The 21,946-nt window shown below is 42.6% G+C and overlaps 1 protein-coding gene across 6 annotated transcripts in view; it reads left to right on the top strand.

Moving 5' to 3' along the window:
• Positions 1-21,946, top strand: part of PPP1R12A (protein phosphatase 1 regulatory subunit 12A) — a 190,562-nt gene that overhangs the window by 46,310 nt on the left and 122,306 nt on the right. For all 6 annotated transcript variants that reach the window (XM_060245126.1, XM_060245129.1, XM_060245131.1 and 3 more), the window contains exon 2: positions 14,282-14,412. In XM_060245126.1, the coding sequence (XP_060101109.1) occupies positions 14,282-14,412 (131 nt within the window). The remainder of the gene's footprint in view (positions 1-14,281; positions 14,413-21,946) is intronic.

The raw sequence follows: 21,946 nt of genomic DNA, 5'->3' as shown, positions 1-21,946 counted from the left end.
CCTCCTCCCCTTCGCTGAATACGCTTACAACAACAGCGCTCACAGTTCCACAAAAGCATCTCCCTTTGCAACAGTGTTCGGGTATGAGGGAAAGCCGATTCCCATGCTGCCAGGGGGGGAGGGATTGACGGGCTCAAGTTTCGAGCAATGGTGGCAAGGTCCCAGCCAATGTTGGCCAGCCATTCAAGAAAACCTGAAGCTGGCCAAGGAGGCGTATAAGAAACAGTACGATAAAAGCCATGTGCCAGTCTGGGACTTGAAGGTGGGGGACTCCGTGTACCTGTCAACAAAAAACCTGCCCCTGGCACAACCGTCTAGGAAATTGGCTTTTAAGTTCTTAGGGCCATTCAAAATCAAGCGGGTAATCAACCCGGTGACAGTAGAGTTAGACCTCCCCCCTGCTCTTGGTAAAGTCCACCCTGTTTTTCATTGCAGCCTACTGCGCAGATCTCCGGGGCCGTCCAAATGGCATTCACAAGATTCACCAACCCTCCCCTCGAAGGGGGAGTGCCGGAGCCTCTCGGGGCCCGAGTTCCGGAGCCATAAATGTGACTCGCCCTCCTTGCAAGGCCGCCCGGCAGGAGGGGGATCCTAGGGGGGGCAGTATGTCAAGTCTGCTATGGGTTACTCAATATCTGTATTAAGGTTGGTTCTGAAGTGAAGGAGTCTGGGTACTTTACAGTGTACACCGGGGGCTGCTAGCTCACTCTCCTGCCCCCTCTCTAGAAATGCCTTTGTTGTGTAACCTGCTTTGAAATGCTAACCTGTGAACAAGATAGTGGCGCCTTCCCAGCCTTGTTCTCTGTGGGGAGTATGGGGTGTCAAGACTTCGGTCTGGGAACGAAAGAAGTAGCATCCTAGTGTGAAGATGTGTTGCATAGATTGCCCCCCGTAGGAATCCTTTAGATTCATACTTTAAATACTGGATTAGTGCATATGTGTTTCAGTCCTTCAATCTCTGCCATGGTCCACAGTTCTGATTACAATAAACTTGCTACTTTATCAAGAGACTCGTTATTGAATTCAGCCGACTTGACAGTACCCTGCCCCATTGTATAGATTTTTCTATCTATGTGACCAGGTATGGATGTGATGTTTGTGTATAATCATGTAGTTTTGTATATGTGACAGTGAAACACTGTGGAATAGGCCTGGCCAAACTGTGGCTTGTGAACTTGTGAGCCACATCCAACTCTTTTACATATATTGTGTGGGTCACAAAGGGGAGGGGCTCCTCCCTTTCTCCAGCCCGCAGTTGGACCCTGTTTTCCCTGTGTCTGGAGCTGCTGCGCTAGGCACCACCCTGGTGGCGGTGGCAGTGGCAATGGCAGCCTTTGGAGCTTCCTGGGGTGAAAGAGCCAGCCACTGCAGGGCAGGGAGCAGGCCTCTCCTCTCTGGTGGTTCCAGACTCATGGGGTGGGGCAACTTGATTTAATCTGCTCTACTCAGGAACTTCCTTCTTGGTGGTGATGGGAGGGAGGAGATAAGGGAAAGTTTATTGGGCAAATTGGGTATGCAGCCATTGAAGCACCCTCTTGCCAAGTCTCACAGGTGCCCAGGAGTTCCAATGCCATGGAGCTGGACAAGACATGGCCTCTTTGTCTAGCAGTGCCTTTCCTGTTGTTGCACCCATGGCGGCCCCTGAGCCAGCGCTACTGCCCCTGGTGCTGCTGCTGTCAGGAGTTTGGAGTTAATGGCTGGCTGCACTCCTCCTTCTGGCCTTGATCCTGAAGCCACCTCTGGACCTGTTCCTTCCACCCCCCACATTCCTGAGAGTTCAGCTGCCAAACTGAGCTCTGGCCCCACCTGGGCTCACTGGGCTGCACTCCGGTTCCTTCCTGCCTTCCCCCTTTCCACCCCATGCCAGGACTCCTCTCCTTCTCTCTCGTCCCCTCTTATTTTCTTCTTTTCTCTCCCTTCCCCTTTCTCCCCTCCATCTTTTTGTTTTCTTTGTTTCTCTCATACCGCCTCCCTTCCCTATCTATTTGCTTTCTTTCCACCCCCCTCTCTCCCCTCCCCCATCTACTTGCTTTTTCTTTCTTACTCCCCCCCCCCCCAAAAAAAAAACTTCTGGGTTCCATTGTTCAATCCCTCTGTGAGAATTTTGCTGAACACTGATTTGGCAAACTTTCTAATCATATCCCCCCCCCCCCAAAAAAAATCAAGAAATAACCAAAACATATTAAGCAATAATCTTCATAATGCCACTCTGGCCACATAGGAGAAAGTACTATAAAAAGTATGATGGGAGTAAAGTTTTTATTATGACAATTATAATTCAAGAAGCATTTTAAGGTAGATGTTGAGCTGGTATAATTTAGTATACCTTCACAAAACCAGTTTTTGATCTCTAGTGACCAACAATGGGTCTTTGATATTTTCATATTCCCCCACCCTACCCCATTGTGCTTTGCATTAAACAGGCAAACGAATTAAAAATTCCTGCAAAAAGCATGGAAAAGAAAAATAAAGGTGAAAGTATCAGTATTAAGAATGGAAGCATGAAAGTATGATTGCACAGTGAATATGGTTGGGGTGTCTGGAGCTGGCGCGTCAGAGTGAGTACAATTGCGTCCATGTCTTTCGGCTCTCAAACATCTGACTTTTATTTAATGTGGTTCTTATATTAAACAGGTTTGACCTCCCCTGCTGTGTAGAAGATCAAATTTCTTAAGGCAAAAGCATCTACTTTCTGAGGCAGTATGTGATCTCTTTCATTTTACTTTGCTATCCCTATCAGACATTGATTGTACTACTTTCTACCTGGTATGTGGAAGAAAGTTCTTTAGTGCCAGACAGTTTAATAAAGAGGTCTACCAGGGTGGGAGACATCTGGACTGGGTTTTTGTTTTAGGGTGTAGTATTAAAAAAGGATCCATTTTGTAATTAGTTACTTCTGTAAGCAAATGTCAAACACTCATTCTGCTGTTTAGCATCTTACAATGAGGAGGAAGGATCTTTATGTGCCTTGTGGAAGGGAAGGGGATTAAGAGAGCTCATTGCTCCAGAGAAATTTGTGAGCAAGCACTGGTAGCTTAACTCCAGAGATGTTTAAAAAGTATTCCTTGACCAGAGTGCTGTGTATGAACATAAGAGCTTAAATGGATCAAACTGTTAAGAGGCTGTTTCTTAAATGGTTCTGTTAAAATAACTAATAGCTCCATTGATGAGAACTTAAGGCAGCCCTTAATGTAAATGAGGGCTGTGGATGTTTCAGTATATAAATTACAAATAGTGACATTGTTTACCTGTTAAAATTGTTAGACTTGTTCAAAATGCCTGCCTATAAAAAGCAACAAACCCTCTACTTTATAATCAAGAAGTCTAAATCCTTCCACTGGCTGCTGTTTAAAGGGAAAAATAGTAACAGCAATTTGCCTTTGGAAGATACAAATCCATGTTTTGCTGCTACATGGATGCTTCATGTTCAGAGTGTTCTTTGGTTTTAGCACACATAAAGCTAACATATTTGAATGTTGCATGGGAATCCCAGGGCCTTATATGGTCAACTTACTTTGTGCTGCAGTGAAGTGAAGGCACCCATCCAAAGGAAAAAAATTCCAATTGTCTTTAACTGTCTAATGCCCTTTCCTTGGCCTCCTGCAGTAGTACAGTAGCTAACCCACTAAAGTTTGAAATACAGGAGTATGTATAGCTAAATAGAATAAATACATTTTGTAACAGTTGACAAAGGGATCTGCATAAAAGACATATGACTTTAATAATTAATTAAAATAGGCATCCCAGCTTGCAGGCTTGAAAATTAGCCTCTAAATCATTGTGTATGGGAAACTAATACTATCTGTATGTTAATACCAAAGTGGTATCTACATGCAAATAGCTGCATTGAGGTGGAGGTGGGATCTAAGGGTCTTCTGATTGATACCAGTTAGGTTTGCCAAAACTACATCTGTAGGGAACTGATTCCTTCTCCCCATCCAACAATGCACACAGAATCCTAGTTCTAGCATGCTTTCATAGTGGTATGCTGCCTAAAACCAGTCAGCAACTGAGACTGGTGTACTTGTGCTAGAAATAGACTTGGCTGGAAAGAGAGCATGAGTGAGTATATTTGTTTGCCCATTCTAGGCTGAATTAAACACTTACCTTGTCATGTGTTGATGGAGTTGACATAGACCCATTTTAAATTTCTGAAAGGTCAAGGGTCTGAAAGTTTGAGTGTTATTCCCCCCCCCCAACAATGTTGCACTTTGTATTGATGTTTTGTTTTTTGGGCCAAGGAAACACATATACATTTAAAAAAAAATATGTATACCTGACATCAGGAACTTAATACAAATGCTGTTAAGGTTGTGACTCAAGCTGGCAGATGAAAAAATATTGGATTCATTTGCAAAGTGTTATGTACTTTCTGGGATTTTTCAATTGTCAATTGTTTGAATTTCATTGGATTCTGAAAAAAAAAGTTGGCAGCACTCCCTATAAAGACTCTTAGTGGAATCAAGAAGTACCGTATTTTTCGCACCATAAGGTGCTCCGGAGCATAGGATGCACCTTCCTCCTGGGGGGCGATCCGCTGCCTCTGCCTCCAATCCGGCGCTTCCCCCGCGCCTGCCTGCCTGGCTCCATCTTCTTTAGGCAAGCGCTGGGATCGCTCCACGTGGCCCCACCGCAAACCCAGCGCTTCGCAAGCGCCGGCTGCAGAGGGGACAGCGTGCTTCCTCCTTGCCTGTGTGCCTAGCTTCAGCTGTGATGTTTAAAGCAAGCGCTGGGATCGCTCCCTCCGCCCTCCGATCCCAGTGCTTGCTTTAAACATCACAGCTGAAGCTAGGCACACAGGCAAGGAGAAAGCACGCTGCCCTCTCCACAGCCGGCGCTCACATAGCGCTGGGTTTGCGGAGGGGGCGGGTGCTTTGCGAGCGCCGGCTGTGGAGAGGGCAGTGTGCTTTCTCCTTGCCTGTGTGCCTAGCTTTAGCTGTGATGTGTAAAGCAAGCGCTGGGATCTGAGGGCGGAGGGAGCGATCCCAGCGCTTGCTTTAAACATCACAGCTGAAGCTAGGCACACAGGCAAGGAGGAAGCACGCTGCCCCCTCTGCAGCCGGCGCTTGCGAAGCGCTGGGTTTGCGGTGGGGCCACGTGGAGCGATCCCAGTGCTTGCCTGAAGAAGATGGAGCCAGGCAGGCAGGCGCGGGGGAAGCGCCGGATCGGAGGAAGAGGCAGCAGATCGCCCCCCCCGGAAGGTACGTACCTTCGGACCATAAGACGCATACACTTCCCCCCCACTTTTTTTTGGGGGGGTGCGTCTTATGGTCCGAAAAATACGGTAATCCTTTTTGCCTGCTTGCTGAGATGATGTGTCCATAGCCTATCTGGAGATCCAAACTACAGGTTTACTTTGGAGCATGGGGGTGGGAGAGAGAAAGTGGTAAAGGAGTTCATGGGCTATTTGTTAATTAAGTTAGAGGTGGTTCAGGGCAATAAGAACAGATCTTTCTACTGAAGTGCCCCAGTAAATGGTATACAGATGTAAAACTGGAAATTTTGAAGCCAAGGGAAGGAAAGAGAACTTATTTTTGGAAAATAGAAGTATATGTAATATTTACTTGGCCTGTCAAATCTAAAGTATTTTATTGATATAGAACATAAAATGCATCACAAATGAGAACCCATAAGGACTTGCAGAGTAGGGGTTCCAGTCTCCAGGTGGGATCTAGGTATCCCCTAGAATTACAGCTCCAGACTGCAGACTTCAGTTCCTCTGTAGAAAATGGATGCTCTGGAGCAGGGGTGGCCAAACTGTGGCTCGGGAGCCACATGCAGCTCTTTCACAGGTAATGTGTGGCTCCTGGAAGTTGAAAAGGGACTTAATGCAGACTTACTCTCAAGTAAGCATGCTTAGCATTGGGCCCTCAGTCTGCCTCTGTGCATTGATGTACATAGGTACATCATAGGTAGCTGACCATTTCTGCTGTGTGCAAAGCAGGGAAGAAGGGGGAGATAGGCAGGCTTCTCCTTCACAGAGGTTGCCTGTAGACCTAGAGCAGGGAAAGAGAGTGCAAGAGCCAAGTGAAGGACAGAATTAAAGAGAGCGGTGCAGGAGTCCCTCTTAGTTTCATAGCTCTTGTATTTACTAACCTTGGTGTCAAGGCAAAACGAGATGCATAATGATGCAAGCAGTGATCAGTGATTTATATGGTACCTGTTTGTTTCCTTCTCTCATTGTTGCAAAACAATAATAATTCCCTAACCTTTCCCTATGCTGGTTTTATGGGGACTATTATTCCCAATTTTTGTTTTTTAAAAAGTCCTCCTTTTAGCATGGTCATGTTGTGAAGGGCATACGTATGTATTTTATCTTTCTGTGCAAAGAAAGTATTAAGAGTTTTAATAAATACGTGTGTGCAATATTTGTTCATGTCTTGCAGCTCTCAAACATTTACATTTATTTTATGTTGCTGTTACTTTAAGGAGATTTAGCTACTCCTGCTCTGGAGGGTGGACTCTATAGCCCTGTACTCCACTGGGTTCCCTGTCCTTCCCAGGCTTCATTCTCAGATCTCCAGGAATTTCCCAAACTGGTTTTGGCAACCCTACCTGCCATCTCCTAACAGTAGCCAAGGACAACCTGACTATTCTATGCAGGAGGTATCTAATTTCTCCTCTCTCCATTATTTCCTCTTTCCCATTACTGAAAGCCTCCATGGCCGCTCCACTTTTTCCTGCTTTCTTCTCCCCATTCAACAGCCAACCTACAGTTATCTGCTCCTTTGCCTTTAGGTTCCCCTCTCTCCCCACCTTTGCAGCAGACTCTGCCTAGGGAAACAGTGGTCTAGTTGTGTGGTGCTGGCCACTGGTTTAGGCCCACTTGCCTGGTAGAGAACCCTCAAGAACTTGGGGGGGGGTACCCCATTGTATCTCCTCTTTGCTTCCTCCTGGCAACCCCCATATCCTATGCCCTTCCTCTGCCTCATTCTGTCCTCAGCCATTCACCAACCTACCTTTTATTTGCTTCCTCTTTCAGCTATGTTTATTATTTTTTATTTACTTCATTTATACCCATCTTTCTTCACAGTGGGGACCAAAGCAACTCACATTATTCTCCTCTCCTCTTTTTTTTCACCTCACAACAGCACTGTGTAGGTTAGTCTGAAAGTATGCAAAAGGTGTTCCTTTTTTTATTTGGGTTTTATTAAAAACATCCCTCAACACATTTTAAAAAAAGATTTCAGATTTTTTTTTGCAAACCCAGGGCATTGTTCAGGTAAGTATCCCCAGTTTGGCTAACTTTGCTATTAGAATATATGATATACTGTAGTAAGCAAAAAAAAATGTATTGCTTGGAAGGAAACACCTGTCATACTGGTAAGATGACCTATATATAGATACTAAGTTTAACATTGAGAACACTGAACTTTTAAATAATGTATTATTAGATATGTCATACATTAGTTGTTGCCAAAATTATTTTACAATAACTATATTTAAGTTGTGTTATTTTTGTGTGTACTATACATTGGAATTATCACTATCTCTTGTTGTGGATTGTCTGATATATAAATTTTCATACAACACATTGTCTCAAGAAGCATTTCATTAATTTCAAATGAGAAAATGATTTTTAGGAGGTTTTTTAAAAAGTGTTCCTCTGTTTTTTCTGTTTGGAATTTCACATCTGCATGAATTTGGGGCAATGACTTCTGGTCCCAGTGTAACTTTTGCTGCTGGTTTGGGTAGGAAAGAGTATGATGATTCCAAATTCTGAGAGATAGAATGATTGTTTATCAGTATTGCTGTATCCTCCTCTCTGTGGAAATCCTAGACCTATTCAGTTCTCATTAAGAGGGGTTTGAGTTGGATGCATTCAGAACTGCCACCACAGCCCTTAAGCCAGGGGTGGGGAACCTTTTTTCTGCCAAGGGCCATATGGATATTTATAACATCATTTGTGGGCCATAAAAAATTATCAACTTAAAAAACAGTGCTCCGCTGAGGAAGAATTCAGGCCAGCAAAATTAATGCAAATAATTGTTTTTCTATTTGAAGTCATGTGGGGAGAGGCTAATCTGCCCCCCCACCACACACACCCGGCCCACCACCCTAGGCAAATGCATAGGTCCAGGGCTTTTTTGTAGAAAAAGCCCAGCAGGAACTAAGTAGCATATTAGACCACATCCCCTAATATTAGCACATTAGTCACACACTCATTAGCATATTAGGCCACACCATCTGGGATAATCATGTGCAAACTGAACTGTGACAGTAACTTTTCCAGGCCCTGCAGCAATTCTGGCTGGCCAGCCAGGCCCCAGGGAGGCTGCTGCATAGTACATCTGGGTCCTGTGATCCCTGCCTGGCCTTGGGGAGGCTGCTGCACAGCATGGTTAGGCCCCACGATCCTCGCTGGCCCCAGGGAGGCTGCCACATGGCTTGGTTCGTCCAGCAATCTCTGAGGGCCACGTCAAGTGACCTGGAGGGCCATATATGGCCCTCGGGTCAGAGGTTCCCCACGCCTGCCTTAAGCAGATACCAGTGCTTTCCTGAGGACACTAATTCTTGAACTGTGTGGTATGAGAGAACTGTTAGCACAAATACAACTAATTAAAATTGGCTTAATTTGACTTCAAAGTATCCACCCACAGAAGACATTTCTAACTATTTCTCTTCTGACCGTGTGTCCTTTCAGTTGACCTACCATGTTTTTATTTGGATGTTATTGGGTGGTCCTCCTCCTTCTTTTTAAAGACCTTTTGAAAATTGGGTCCTTCTTGATGAAGAGATGCACCTGATTTTTCCTGTTCTTGAAAAATAGATAAATGGCAGACCATCCTGTAAAAAGTCTGCTATGAAAAAGATGTGAAAATAACATCACCCCAGAGTCAGAAATTACTGGTGCTTGCATAGGTGCCTTTACCTTTTTATTGTCTTCTACAGAAACCAGGGGATTACACCTTTTCTGATTCTGTGGAAGTGATATTGGCAAATGAGTTATCTAACATTCCTGTATATAACCACAGAATCATAGAAGGGACCTCCAGGGTCATCTAGTCCAACACCCTACACAATTTAGGAACTTCACAAATACCTCCCCCCCCACATCCCCACTGACCCCTTCTCCATGCCCAGAAGATGGCAAAAGCCTCCTGAATTTCTTGCCAAATTGGCATGGAGAAAAATTTCTAACTGACCCCAAAGTGTCAATTAGCATTTCCTTGGGTGTTTCCATGCCCTAAAGAATCTTTTAACCATTTTGTAAAACCACTAACAATCTAAAAACTAAGCCTGAACCCAAACAAAGAGGATATTTCACAGAGCCTTTACTAAGGGCATTTATTTAGATTATTGACTATCCTGCTTCTTTGAGGATTGTTGTGAGAGGATTGTGAAATAGTTTAATTGCATATGTTACATGTAAATCAGAAAAAATGCTTCATATACCCTTTGTGATGTCAGAATGTCAACAAATACACATTGGTCTGGCTGCATAGCATTGTTATGGCATCACATCTATTATGAGATATCTGACTGACTGACATTACTTGAGAATAAATAAATTGGGAGAAGGAAATATTTCTGCTGCAGCAGCAAAATGGTATTTTCCTATTTCACATAGTAGACCTTAGGCTCATTTTCTACTGAACCTTGAAGCCCCGTTTGCTGCTAGATATTTCAGCTTTCGTGCTTTTGCCTCTTGTTTGCTTCAGCTGTCAGTGTCCCATGAACCCAGACGTGACCCAAGAGTTGCTCTAAGCCTCTTATAAAGTGGGCACAGCCCATTTATATTAACTGTTGATTGCCACTACAATTCCCAGAAAACACCCTAGTTGTTGCTGCACTGGCCAGTTGCTTCCTTCCACTCTTTTACTTTAGCCTTTACTATCCTGCCTAAAGATTCTCCTTTCTTCAAAGACATGCAAGTGAACCTCACTATGTCTTGCTTCAAGAGCCTAAGCTGGGTTCGGATATAACATCAAATCTTCCATTTTGGAAACAAGTGTTCTTGTTCCAGCCAAACCATGGTTTGTGTTCTTTGCCTACTTGTGCACCATTAGTTTTATGTTCCCTCTCTATAGGCAAGGTGTATCAGTGGGCTAAAGAAGCCAAAAGCTCATCTCTTCATGTATGAACATGTATGAACATATGAAGCTGCCTTATACTGAATCAGACCCTTGGTCCATCAAAGTCAGTATTATCTACTCAGACTGGCAGGGGCTCTCCGAAGTCTCAAGCTGAGGTTTTTCACGCATACTTGTCTAGACCCTTTTTAATTGGAGATGCCGGGGATTGAACTTGGGACCTTCTGCTTACTAAGTGGATGCTGTACCATTGAGCCACCAGCATTGTGGTCCTCCCATTTCCGTATTAGCTGTGATATGCAACTAAGAGCAATAAATGCTTCATGAGGATTTTTAAAAGCATGAGGGGTGAATCATATCAGACTACGCAATGTCAAAATTGTAATTAACCTTTTTGAGATTATTATTTATAGGAAGTAAATGTTTGCATGCGAAAGGGTGAGTTTTGTTATATGGTAAAGGGGGGGGGGGGGGAGGGACCTAAAATACACAGAATCACCCAAGCAAGCAAATTAACAAACAAAAAACCTACTGCATTATTACTTCACCTGATGGGCTGTGACAGTGAGCCAAATTGAAAGATAAAATGCTTGTTCTAGTTTGAACTGCCAATGAAAGGGAGACTAAAACAGTTATGTTTCACTTATGGCTGTTTTGGTCTTACTTCCAGAAAACAGTGTAATTGTATATTTTCTTTTCTTGAGGTTGGAAGTGTTTGTACAAAATTGCCTGTCTTTTTAGTGCATTTTATTTCTTTGAGGTAGCCACAATGACAAAACAGGAACAGAAACACTTGCTGCTGGGGAATCTGTTGGAAGCACAACCAGGTATAAAAGACCACAGAATATGGTCCAAGCAGTTCTGAAGCAGATTTGTCTCATTCTGAACTGGAACTCTTAGTGCTTCTACAAGTATTCTAATAGTTAAAAAAAAATCTATGCATTTGTTTGGCTATAATGTTTAAACCATTAAATGTATTTGATATTCTTTTTTCTGTAGAATATTGTAGTTCAGGTACTATAGGAGATCAGCAATCACGTGAACATTAAGAAGTGTTTTAAGAGATATATTTAGAGAGTTTAAAAAGATTTTGAGAAATTATCACATGGGACTTCTTGTTTACTAAATACATGCCAGATCTCAGTAAAATTAGATATCAGTCTAGTTAGAAATTTCCATTCTTCCTATCCATAATTTTCTGGAAAGCCAAATCATTGCTCAGGGTTTGTTCTTCCCCGCAAGCAGGAAACTGGTATGGGAAGAAAGGATTGATGGCACCTCTCTTCAACATACACACAAATGGGTGGCCGGGACTGTTATGGTGGTTGTACTTGGAAAAAGAACTTTGAAGTTATCATGGGACTAAATGTAACATGTAGTACCTTCCAAGGACAGAACCTCAGTGCTGTTAAACCAGAGTACCATGACTGATCTTAATTACTGTGGAGATGGCTCAAGTTAACTAGGCCATTAAACTTAAAAACCTTGAATTGCATACTGAGAAACTGAGTGAATACAAGCTCTGAAGTGCGCACTGAATTTACTGTCTGTTTTTGTTACCATTTGCTTGCTATGACATGCTGTGATAACAAGATGCATATGTTAGGCAGGGGTGTCGAACTCGTTTGTTATGAGGGCCAGATCTAACATAAATGAGACCTTGTCAGGCTGGGCCACATGTGTCATAAAATGTAATGCCAGGTAGTGGAGATATAAACTTTATAAAGGACACAGACAAACACAAAGGTTTTTTTTAAAAAAGCTTAAAATAAAACATGCTTAAAAGATTAGTACTCTTGCAATATTTTGTTATTTAACCATCTATGATAACTGACACCTCTTGCTCTGAATTACTGCATCAAAATCTGGAGACAATATCTGTTTTGTAGCAATCTCGAGTATGCTGTTCAGGTGTTGTTCAGTTGTGTATCTGTAAGTTGTAAACCTACTTTTGATTTGTTGCCATTCATTACAGAAATCTCATGCTTTGAGCCTAAGACCCAGGGGAAAACGTGAAATGGCTGAGCATTGTGAAGCTTTTGTACATAAATTGCTTGTTGTGTTGGTCACAAACATGTGACGGTACCATGACACAGACTCTTTGTTTGTTTTCAAAACTGTAGTCTTCCCCAGAGAAACAACTACAACTTCTACAAGGCAGTGCAAAAATACAGAGACAGTAATGTATGTATAGTGGTCGGTATCAGCCTACTTATCTGGGAAGCCTAGGTTCCCAGTATACAAAGGAACTTGGTCTGGGTGAACTTGGGTCTGGACACACTCTCAGCCTAATCCACCTCACTGGCTTGTTGTTATTCCTCATCTAAATAGCTCAGACTGTTTTCCCTACTGAGAAAGAAATGAAAGCATCAATACAGTGAAAAGGCGGGGGAGGGGACCAGTTGCGTCCACGAGCCAACAAATCTCTCTCTCTCTCTCTCTTGTCCTCCTCCTCCCCCCCTTGAAAAAACTTCATTGGTCTTAAAGGCATTTTCTTTGTATCTCTCCTGTGTGATTGAGGGAACTGGGAAAAGGAAGCTCTTGCTCTTTTCCTTCCCACATTCTCAGGAAACAAAGAGGGGAAGGAACCCCAGCCAATAAAAGGCAGAGAGGCTTGGCTCAGTAGCTCTGCTGTGCAATTGAAAGAGCCTGACAAAGCAAGCTCTCTCCCTCCTCCCAAAGGGAGGAGCCTCCGCCAATGGAGAAAATAGAAGCTTTGCTCTGTAGCTCCTGTGCAGTTGAACAAACTGGCAAAGCAAACTGTGATGCAGAAGGGACGTGAGAGGGAGAAGGAAGCAGATGATAGCCAGTTGCTTGGGGGCCTGATGGGAGTCCTCTGGGGGATTTGATTTGGCCCCTGGTGACAGGCAGCATGTTTGACACCTCTGTGTTAGAGGTTAGTACATGTTTGTAAGAAAAGGAATGCTATCCAGAGAGAGGACCAAGTAATATGTGTGTAAGATGAAGGGTTGGGAATGGACATTGTGTTTATCCAGAGTGGAGAAACAAATTGCCACACCAGTAGACAGGGGGGGGGGGAAATGCAGAAAAGCAGGTGTAAGGTGAATATATTAGAGCTTTATAGATTCCTATAAATTTCACTGTTAAGCTTCTTCAGGGGATCTTCTACAGGGTTTTTCAAATTCTACCCTGAGCAATGAAGTCATATTTTCACCTTGCATCTGCTTTTTAAAAATTTATGTAGGGTGGACAAAGGTGAATTATAGACTAACTCATATGGCATAAATAATTCACAGCTATCATTGTAATAAGAATGACTGCTTGTTACTGCTTCTTTGGAAGCAGAATTTGGTCATTTACTATTATCCTGTATTCAAGAAGGGAAGGTCAGTTTTGAATAGTATACGGGAAATGCAAATCAGTGTACTCTATGACAGGGCTTGACAAATTTTTATTGGCTAAAGGAGCCAATCCCACAATTTAGGAGCCAGACTTATATTTTAACCTTCAGAAGTCTGTATTTTAATAATCATATTTTCTTCTTGCTACCATAAAACCTAGTTTTGACTTCTCATAATTTAATTAAAGCTATGACAAAAGTTTTGTATATAAATTAATACAGGGGTAGCCTTAGCTGTCATCACCAGAACAAAAAGCTAACTTCTCTCTCTAGCCTACCTTCTCTCCTATTTCTGATCATCCCATTATTGCTGTAAAAAGTTCTAACTGAATATTAAAGCCTGTATAAAGAGCAACTAATTAATGAATATATCTACTGCCACTGAAAGCAATGATAAAAATGTGCATGTGTTTTTAATGCCACACAACAAAATGTATTCTGATATAAAATGATACATACACTTGAAACTTCTCCTGAGGATTGCTGAGAGACATTACTGAAAATAGTAGGCACCACAATGAATTTTCTTGGCATCATGGTGACCTGGCAGTTGTCAAGCCCTGCCCTAGTGCTTGTGTATTCCACAAGGTGTACTGTGAAAGACTGATTAAAAATGGCATTTTATTCTCTTATGCAGTCTCTAAATTTCTCCATTGTTTTCTGGGGAAATTCCTTCTATGTCATTTATAGTAGTTACTTTATTTGAGAACTTGGTGATATCCAAATATAGTTATCCTGGAAATGTTTTCAGTTAAAGCAAAATGCCCTCCATAATAAAACAGTAATAGGTTTACAAACACATCTTTCCTCTATCATTCTAATATATAAGCAGAGGCATTTAATAAAATGATTGCACATTTTAAATCCTGCTTTCTTTTGTTTATAGGCTTGCATAGATGATAACGTAGATATGGTGAAATTTCTGGTGGAAAATGGAGCCAATATTAATCAACCTGATAATGAAGGCTGGATACCTCTACATGCAGCTGCTTCCTGTGGATATCTTGATATAGCTGAGTAAGGATTTCTTCTCCATGTTTAATTATGTATCTTAAAGTTTGTCATACTTCTTGATGCAGCAGGAGCTGACAGTAAAGGGCATAACTTCAGGAATATCTCACTCCCCTAATTAACCTCAGCGCCCCCCCCCCCATTAATAGGTGTATATCAAGTTTGAAGCAGCCTACATATGTAGATTCTAATCATCACGGTTTTGTTTGTTTGTTTGGTTTGGTTTTTGCCTATTATAATTTACATTATAAGAGCTCTTGGTTTAAGAACTTTTTTAGGGGGTTCTCTGTCAAATAACAAATACAATTGTGCTTGGCCATTTGTTGGAAGAAGGCAGTTACCACTTGGGCTGTTGATAGACCTTCTCATAGAAGTTGAGGTAACTATGACTGTTGAGGGAGCTCTCTCTGATCTTTAACGTTTCTAATACATGTTGGATGCCATTACTAAGAAGAAGAACTATGAGGATGAGAAATCTAAAACTTGTGATGCTGTACATTAACGAAGCTTACATTACATAGGTCTTGAAAAAGGAAGGAGTAGGCTGTATTCCTTTGACTCGTCAATGTGCGTCAGAATACTTTTTGAACCTGCATATTCTCCCTCTGAGTCGGAGGCCATCTTGTGCTTTCCACCATCTTGTCAGGGAGGCAGGAAATAGAATAATTCTTCTTCCTCTTCCATGACCCTGGAGCACCCAGATCTCCTCAGTTTCTTTCCTGCCTCTAAAGGAAGAGCAACTAGTTAGCTGAGCTCCAAACAGATAGGAAGCAGTTTAGCCTTTTTTCTCTATTTTCTTACCTAATTCTTCACCTTTCAGCCTTACTTTTCTTTAAATATTATACTCTTCTCTTCTTTACCTTCAATCTTCCCTCATACCTCCACAATCAGCGAGGGAGCGACGCTACCGCAGCCGCTTTAAAGCGGCTGATTTTTTTTCTCCGCAGAGCGCCGCAAGAGGTGGCAGATGGAAGGTTTCAGGGATGAATTTTTGGAAGATGTGGCTTCCCTCAGCTCTTACTCTGGCGCCGTGGGATTGGATTCCGGGACCGGCATGACTTCTCAGCTTGCTGTGGTTCCCGGCAACGTTTCCCGCTTGAGTGACTCCAGTCACTGCAGGCTGAAGCGTCCAGGGGCAACAGCGGATGGGCTTGAAGTCCCTCCCCATCAGAAGCTTGCAGTTGGTGGCAGCCATCTTGAAGAAGGATTTTTGGCGCGCTTTTCACCCGATTTCACTCTGAAGTCAATTACAGAGGCTCTACAACCAGGAGAATTCCTCACGTCATTGGATCTCACGGAAGCTTACCTTCACATCCCGATCCTGTTATCGCATCGACGGTTCCTTCGATTCTGCGTGGGGCACAGACATTTCCAATTCAGAGCACTTTCCTTCGGCCTAGCAACAGCCCCCAGAGTCTTCACAAAAGTGATGGTGAACATGGTGGCACATCTCAGGCAGCAGGGGATTCATGTTCACCCATACCTAGACAACCTTTTGATCAGGTCAGGGTCCAATTGGAAAGCTCTGTCAGATGTCCAAACAACTATCCTGTGTCTACAGGAACATGGTTTTCTCATAAACCTAGGCAAGAGTTTTCTAGAGCCAACACAATGGTTGGAGCACCTCGCATGGAGACACGTGAAATAATTCACTTTTTCTTCCGAACGACAAGATCCAGAGAACCAAACAGCTTGTGAATCTGGTCATCCGGAATGCCACACTCCATTATTGACCTTAACCAAGTTGATGGGTCTACTTATTTCAAACATAGATGCAGTTCAATGGGGCAGACTACATATGAGACTTTTACAAAGCTTCTGTCTCCATCAATACCAGATCATGGAAAAACAGAATCCACAGATCAAGGTCACATTAGAGGTCAAGAAATCTCTGATGTGGTGGTCCAAGGATTCCAATCTTTGACAAGGGAGAGTTTACTACCTTCCCAGAGAAGTACAACTGTTCACAGATGCCAGTCTGTCAGAATGGGGAGCAACACTCGACAACATTCCAACACAGGGTCGCTGGTCATAGTCAGCAAGTCAACTCCCGATCAGTGTATCAGAGTTCCGAGCAATCTGTCTAGCCCTATTATTCTTCAGCGATCTAGTGCAGAACCGACACGTTCTAGTACGAACAGACAATGTGGCTGCAAAGTCCTACCTGAACCATCAGGGGGGCTCGAGATCTTCAGTTCTGTCCAGAGAAGCAAAGACATTATTCAGCTGGGCAGAACACCACCTTCTGTCTGTCAGGGCAGAACACATCAAGGGCATTACCAACATCCAAGTAGATTGGCTCAGCCGAACGACCATACAACCAGGAGAATGGAGATTAAAGACGTCGGTATTCCAACAGATAGTTGAACAGTTTGGCCAACCAATCGTGGACCTGTTTGCTTCTCACAACAATTTTCAAGTACCAAGATTTTACACCAGGTTCTTTCACCTGGCTGCAGCAGCAGTGGATGTTCTGACAGTGATTTGGCCTCAGGGCCTACTGTATGCCTTCCCTCCGATTTCGGTGTTATCAAGATTTCTTCGTCAAGTGCAGCACCAGAAAGCGCGGGTTATCCTAGTAGCTCCGTGGTGGCCATGACGCCCATGTTTCTTTTCTATCCAAAAACTATCGTCCACTCAGCCCCTTCGGTTGGAGATCTCTCCAGACATATTGACAGAGGGTCCAATTTGGCATCCACATCCAGAATGGCTGCAATTGACCGTGTGGAAATTGAATGGTCTACATTGCTGAAGTTAGGTTACTCTTCAGAGATTACTAACACATTATTGGCCTCCAGAAAGGAGTCTACCACCAGGATTTACAATACTACTTGGAAGGCTTTTCATAGGTGGTGCCGCAGAAAAGCAAGGGATCCACTAAACCCATCAATTCAATACATTTTGGAATTCTTACAAGATGGACTACAATCTGGTCTGAAACCAGCCACTTTACATAGACAAGTAGCAGCATTAACTTCTGTAATGGGACTGATACAGGGAAAAGATGTCTCCAGGCACGCACATGTACAGAGATTCTTAAGGGGGGGCCATACTCAAGTGCCCTCCACAGACTCACAGATTTCCAACGTGGCGTTTACACACTGTCTTGTCCGCACTCTCAAAATCACTCTTTGAGCCTATTCAGGACATTTCTCTAAGATGGCTACGTTTGAAGACCATTTTCCTGATAGGGATCACATCAGCGAGAGGGGTTTTGGAGATTAATGCATTGTCTGTAAAGAGAGAACTCTGTATTTTTCACAAAGACAAAGTGGTCCTTCATACAGATCCTACCTTTCAACCCAAGATTGTATCTAAATTTCACAAATCCCAGGAACTACATTTGCCATCATTCTGCCCAGATCCTAAACATCCCAGGGAGCGAATGTGGCACAACTTAGATGTTAGACGTTGTCTGAAGACATATTTAGTCAGGACTGATCCAATTTGGAAGATGGATGCCATGTTTGTCAATATTACACAACCAAGATTGGGCCAGAAGATGTCAACATTAGCCATCAGCTATGCTATTAAGCAATGCATCACGGAAGCATATAGAGCAATGAAATTAGAAGTACCCAGAGGGATTACGGCATATTCAGCCAGAAGTGCGGCAACTAATGCGGCCTTTAACAAATATGCTTCAGTAGACGAAGTGTGCAGGGCTACAACATGGTCTTCTATTTCAACATTTGTTCGACACTACAAATTAAACACTTACAGTTCAGCAGAAGCAGCATTTGGCAGAAAAGTGTTACAACATGTGTTTCTAGAAGAGAGCGATGCCCCACCCAGTCATTAATCTACTGCTATAGGAGAACCCAAGATGGCCTCCGACTCAGAGGGAGAACGACCATTGGTACTTACCATGAGGGGTCATTCTCCTCTGAGTACAGGAGGACATCTTGCCCACCACGTTGCATTGCTCATACTAGGGTCTGTTCTGCCATATCTATTTCATTTTTTCTTGCTGCTTTACAGTTCTTTTTGTTATGCTTGTTGTATCTTAACTTGTTATTACTGTTTAATTCTTTTGAGGAAGGTTGATAGTCTAGAAACTGCTTCTCGGAGTATCCCAACTGAGATGATCTGGGTGCTCCAGGGTCATGGAAGAGGAAGAAGAATTATTCTATTTCCTGCCTCCCTGACAAGATGGTGGAAAGCACAAGATGTCCTCCTGTACTCAGAGGAGAATGACCCCTCACAGTAAGTGCCAGTGGTTGTTTTCTGCAGTGACATTTCAGCAGCTAGCAAGTTTATCTTTATTTCTTATAGCAGAAAGCAGAATTTTTAGAGGAAAATCTGTAAAATTCTAAATGTTTTTCTATCTAATTTCCCCCCCTCCATGTACTCTGGGTCAATAATATTTTTGTTACAGTAACAGGAAACTGAACTGAGAACATTTTAGTTGCATTTAAAGTTGCCACACTTTTGCTTACAATAGAACTGAGTATGTAGTTCTGTTGATGAGAAGATGAAGAAACGCTGATGCTTGATTTGTACACTTGGTAGAAAATGAGACTGGAGGTAAAAGATTTTCATTCATTTAACATCACATTTGAGATAAACATGCTGTCACATCTAATCCATAGCTGTTTTCAAGTGTATATTATGATTTAATTTATAGTGTTTCTTGTCATAAGTTGGTATGGTTTGTAGTAAAATTCTTTGCATGCTCTGTATTAGATAATTACCCTTAAGTCCTAATATTGTTTCTTTGAAGTATGGTCCTCACTGGACAACAGCTTTTCAATCTTAGACAGATTCTCTTTTTTTTAAAAAAAGTTTATTTGATTAGGAGACATGCTTCTGTAACTAAAAGATATCTGTATTTAGTGGTAGCAGTTCCTCATGTAGGACAGCATGGTGATATTTTATGTTTAATTCGAAGATGCTCATCCCAGAACTCTTAATCAAATTGGCTAATTCAGACTTCTAAACATGGTATTGCAACCATGTCTTCGATTGAGTAGTGCATGAAGTAATTTGTAGAGTTTAGAGAGGTAATGAGCTTTTGGAGAAAAAGTTTGTTAGATTTTCCACTACAACTACTTCGAGAAGATGTCCTTGTATGTGCACCTTGTTCAACAAAAATGACAAAGATCAATGAGGTCTGCCTGATATGTTTGAAGGAGAGCCATAATGTTGTGGCATCCACAATCTGCCAGCAGTTTATCCCTAAGGCAAGAGCCAACTGAGCCTCCTGGTTAAAAGCCACACTATGAGAGAGAACACTTTCATGTTCTAAAAAATGGACAGCTAAGTCATCTGCCTTGGTGAAGCAGACTAATTTTTCAGTGCTACAACTGCACTCTGAACAAGTCTTGCATGTGCGATCAGTGATATCCTCTCACTTGGTTCTGTGATTGGATCCAACTTGCAAACATTCCGAGAAGTTGGACACAGCATAGAATAGGTCTTCTTTAGAACCATCTCCTAAGAATGTAAGACAAAATTTAAGCATAAATCCCACAGATCAGAGTCTGTGGCTCCAATGACATACTCAGAACTGAAAGCGTTGGTGGCAGAGATGTAACTAATGGGACTCCATCTCCATCATACCTCTCATCACCACTATCCCCGTCTGTATGCGAACTTCAACCAGCACAAATGCCATTTTATTCCTGACCTGTCTTACCAATGGAATCAAAGTGAGCCCCAGTGACAGGAACCATAGTATCATCCAAAACAATGCCAAACTCAAGGTTCTGTGTCATCAGAACCAAACATGGAACCAATGGCTCTAGGTGGAGTGAGACTTTTGATTGTCTATTAGAGATCTTTCTACAAACCTGAGAAAACCCCTACTTACGGAAAAATTGGAAATCTCAAAAGGGTGTGTGTGATGCCTTTTCTTTTTCTTGAGGGTACTCATACAGCCTCCTATGATTTTGAGGGACCAGATTTGTTTTAAACTATAAACACTCCCCTCATTTACTAGGTGTTATTTAGGTAGTAAGCATATGGAAATAGGGTCACTGCTATGAGGTGTAACTTTTATGGTACACAAGTTGTATACTGAGATCAGTGAGGCAGGATTTGTATATAAACAACACATAATATTTATTTATTCACTGGTGGTTTCAAAGACCAAGTATGAACACAGGTTTCTAGGCAGACAAAGGAAAAACCTGAATGAGGCAAATTCAAGTTTGTTATGGCTTCAGAAAGTGGTTTGAATTTTCTTTAGTACTTTCAGGCACAAACAAGCTTTTACTGACAAGCCACTGGGTTGGATCCTCTCTCTTGCACACAGGATTCCATCCACACCAGCCAGTCCTTTCCCAAGAATCAGACTAAATGGTACAATGTTTGCTCCGAGAGATAGAGCTAATTGGCTCTGCCATACTACCAGATAGAGTGTCTCTTCAAACTGTCTGTTCTATTGCTGAGCCAGACCTCAGCTATTACTGCTCTCTCCTTGAGGCAGAACTCCATTCCCCCTTGCTGTACTTCCCTCCAACATTCCATCCCCTTTTTGAAAAGTGATTGGATGTTGGAACAGCACTCCCATAGGCTCAGGTGAGTGACTGTTTTCCCTTCAGGGACAGGACAGCCTCCCGTCCAATTATAGGAGGTAATTTCCCCCAAATAATAGAAGAATCACCTGTAGATTTAAGAAATAAATACCCTGTGTGGTTGTTGCTAGGAAACCACAGCTGTATCATCACCATCAATTAAATTTATAGACCACCCTTCCCTGAAGGGCTCAGGGCAGCACACAACAGGTTATTTATTTGTTCATTAGTTGGATTTGTATCCCGCCCTTCCCACAAGCAGGCTCAGGGCGAGTAATCACGTCAAACGCCTCTGTCAGATCTAACAACAACAGCAGCAGTGCCAACCCACCAGTTGAGGCCTTGGTTTCTGTCAGTAAAAGGCAGGGTGAGGGGACAGGGCTCTTTCCAGGGCTGTTTTGATCTGTGAGGATGGGCCCAACAGCAACCACTGGGTGACTTAATACTGCACAACTTGCATGACTCATTCATGCCCAGCTGTTTGCTTCTCTTCAACAGCAGCCTCTCCACAAAAGACAACATGGTGCAGTAGATCTTTTCAGACGATGAACTTAGAGACTCAGGTTTGAGTCCCCACTGTGCCATGGAAATTCGCTGGGTTATCTTGAGCTGGTTACACATTCTTAGCTTAACTTACCTCACAAGGTTGTTATGAGGATGAAATGGAGGAAAGGGGGATGATGTGAATTGTTTTGGTTCCACTTGTGATTGCTTGGTAATAATCACATAGGACATTCAAAAACAGATTTTTAAAAAACTTTTTGTATTTTTCTGCAAGCTTTTCACAATGTAACACTCTCCTGTAATTTCAGGGACCTTTAGGCATGTGCTGTCAGACCTTCTCCCCTCTCTGTGCTGGAGGAGATACTCTCCAGTGACATGTAAGGCTTAGTTTCAAGGTCTGTAGAATAGTGAATTCTGTAATGTGATGTAAAATGTCTGCTTTTCTGTCAGGACAATGTGACTGAGGCAAGATTTTAGAAAAATAATAATAATAGTTTTATTTTTCAAAGGAAGAGTTT

The sequence above is a fragment of the Heteronotia binoei genome, chromosome 8, assembly GCF_032191835.1.
Source record: "Heteronotia binoei isolate CCM8104 ecotype False Entrance Well chromosome 8, APGP_CSIRO_Hbin_v1, whole genome shotgun sequence".
NCBI classification, from domain to species: domain Eukaryota; kingdom Metazoa; phylum Chordata; class Lepidosauria; order Squamata; family Gekkonidae; genus Heteronotia; species Heteronotia binoei.
Note: the sequence above shows the minus strand (reverse complement) of the source record. Positions and strands in the feature narration are given on the sequence as shown.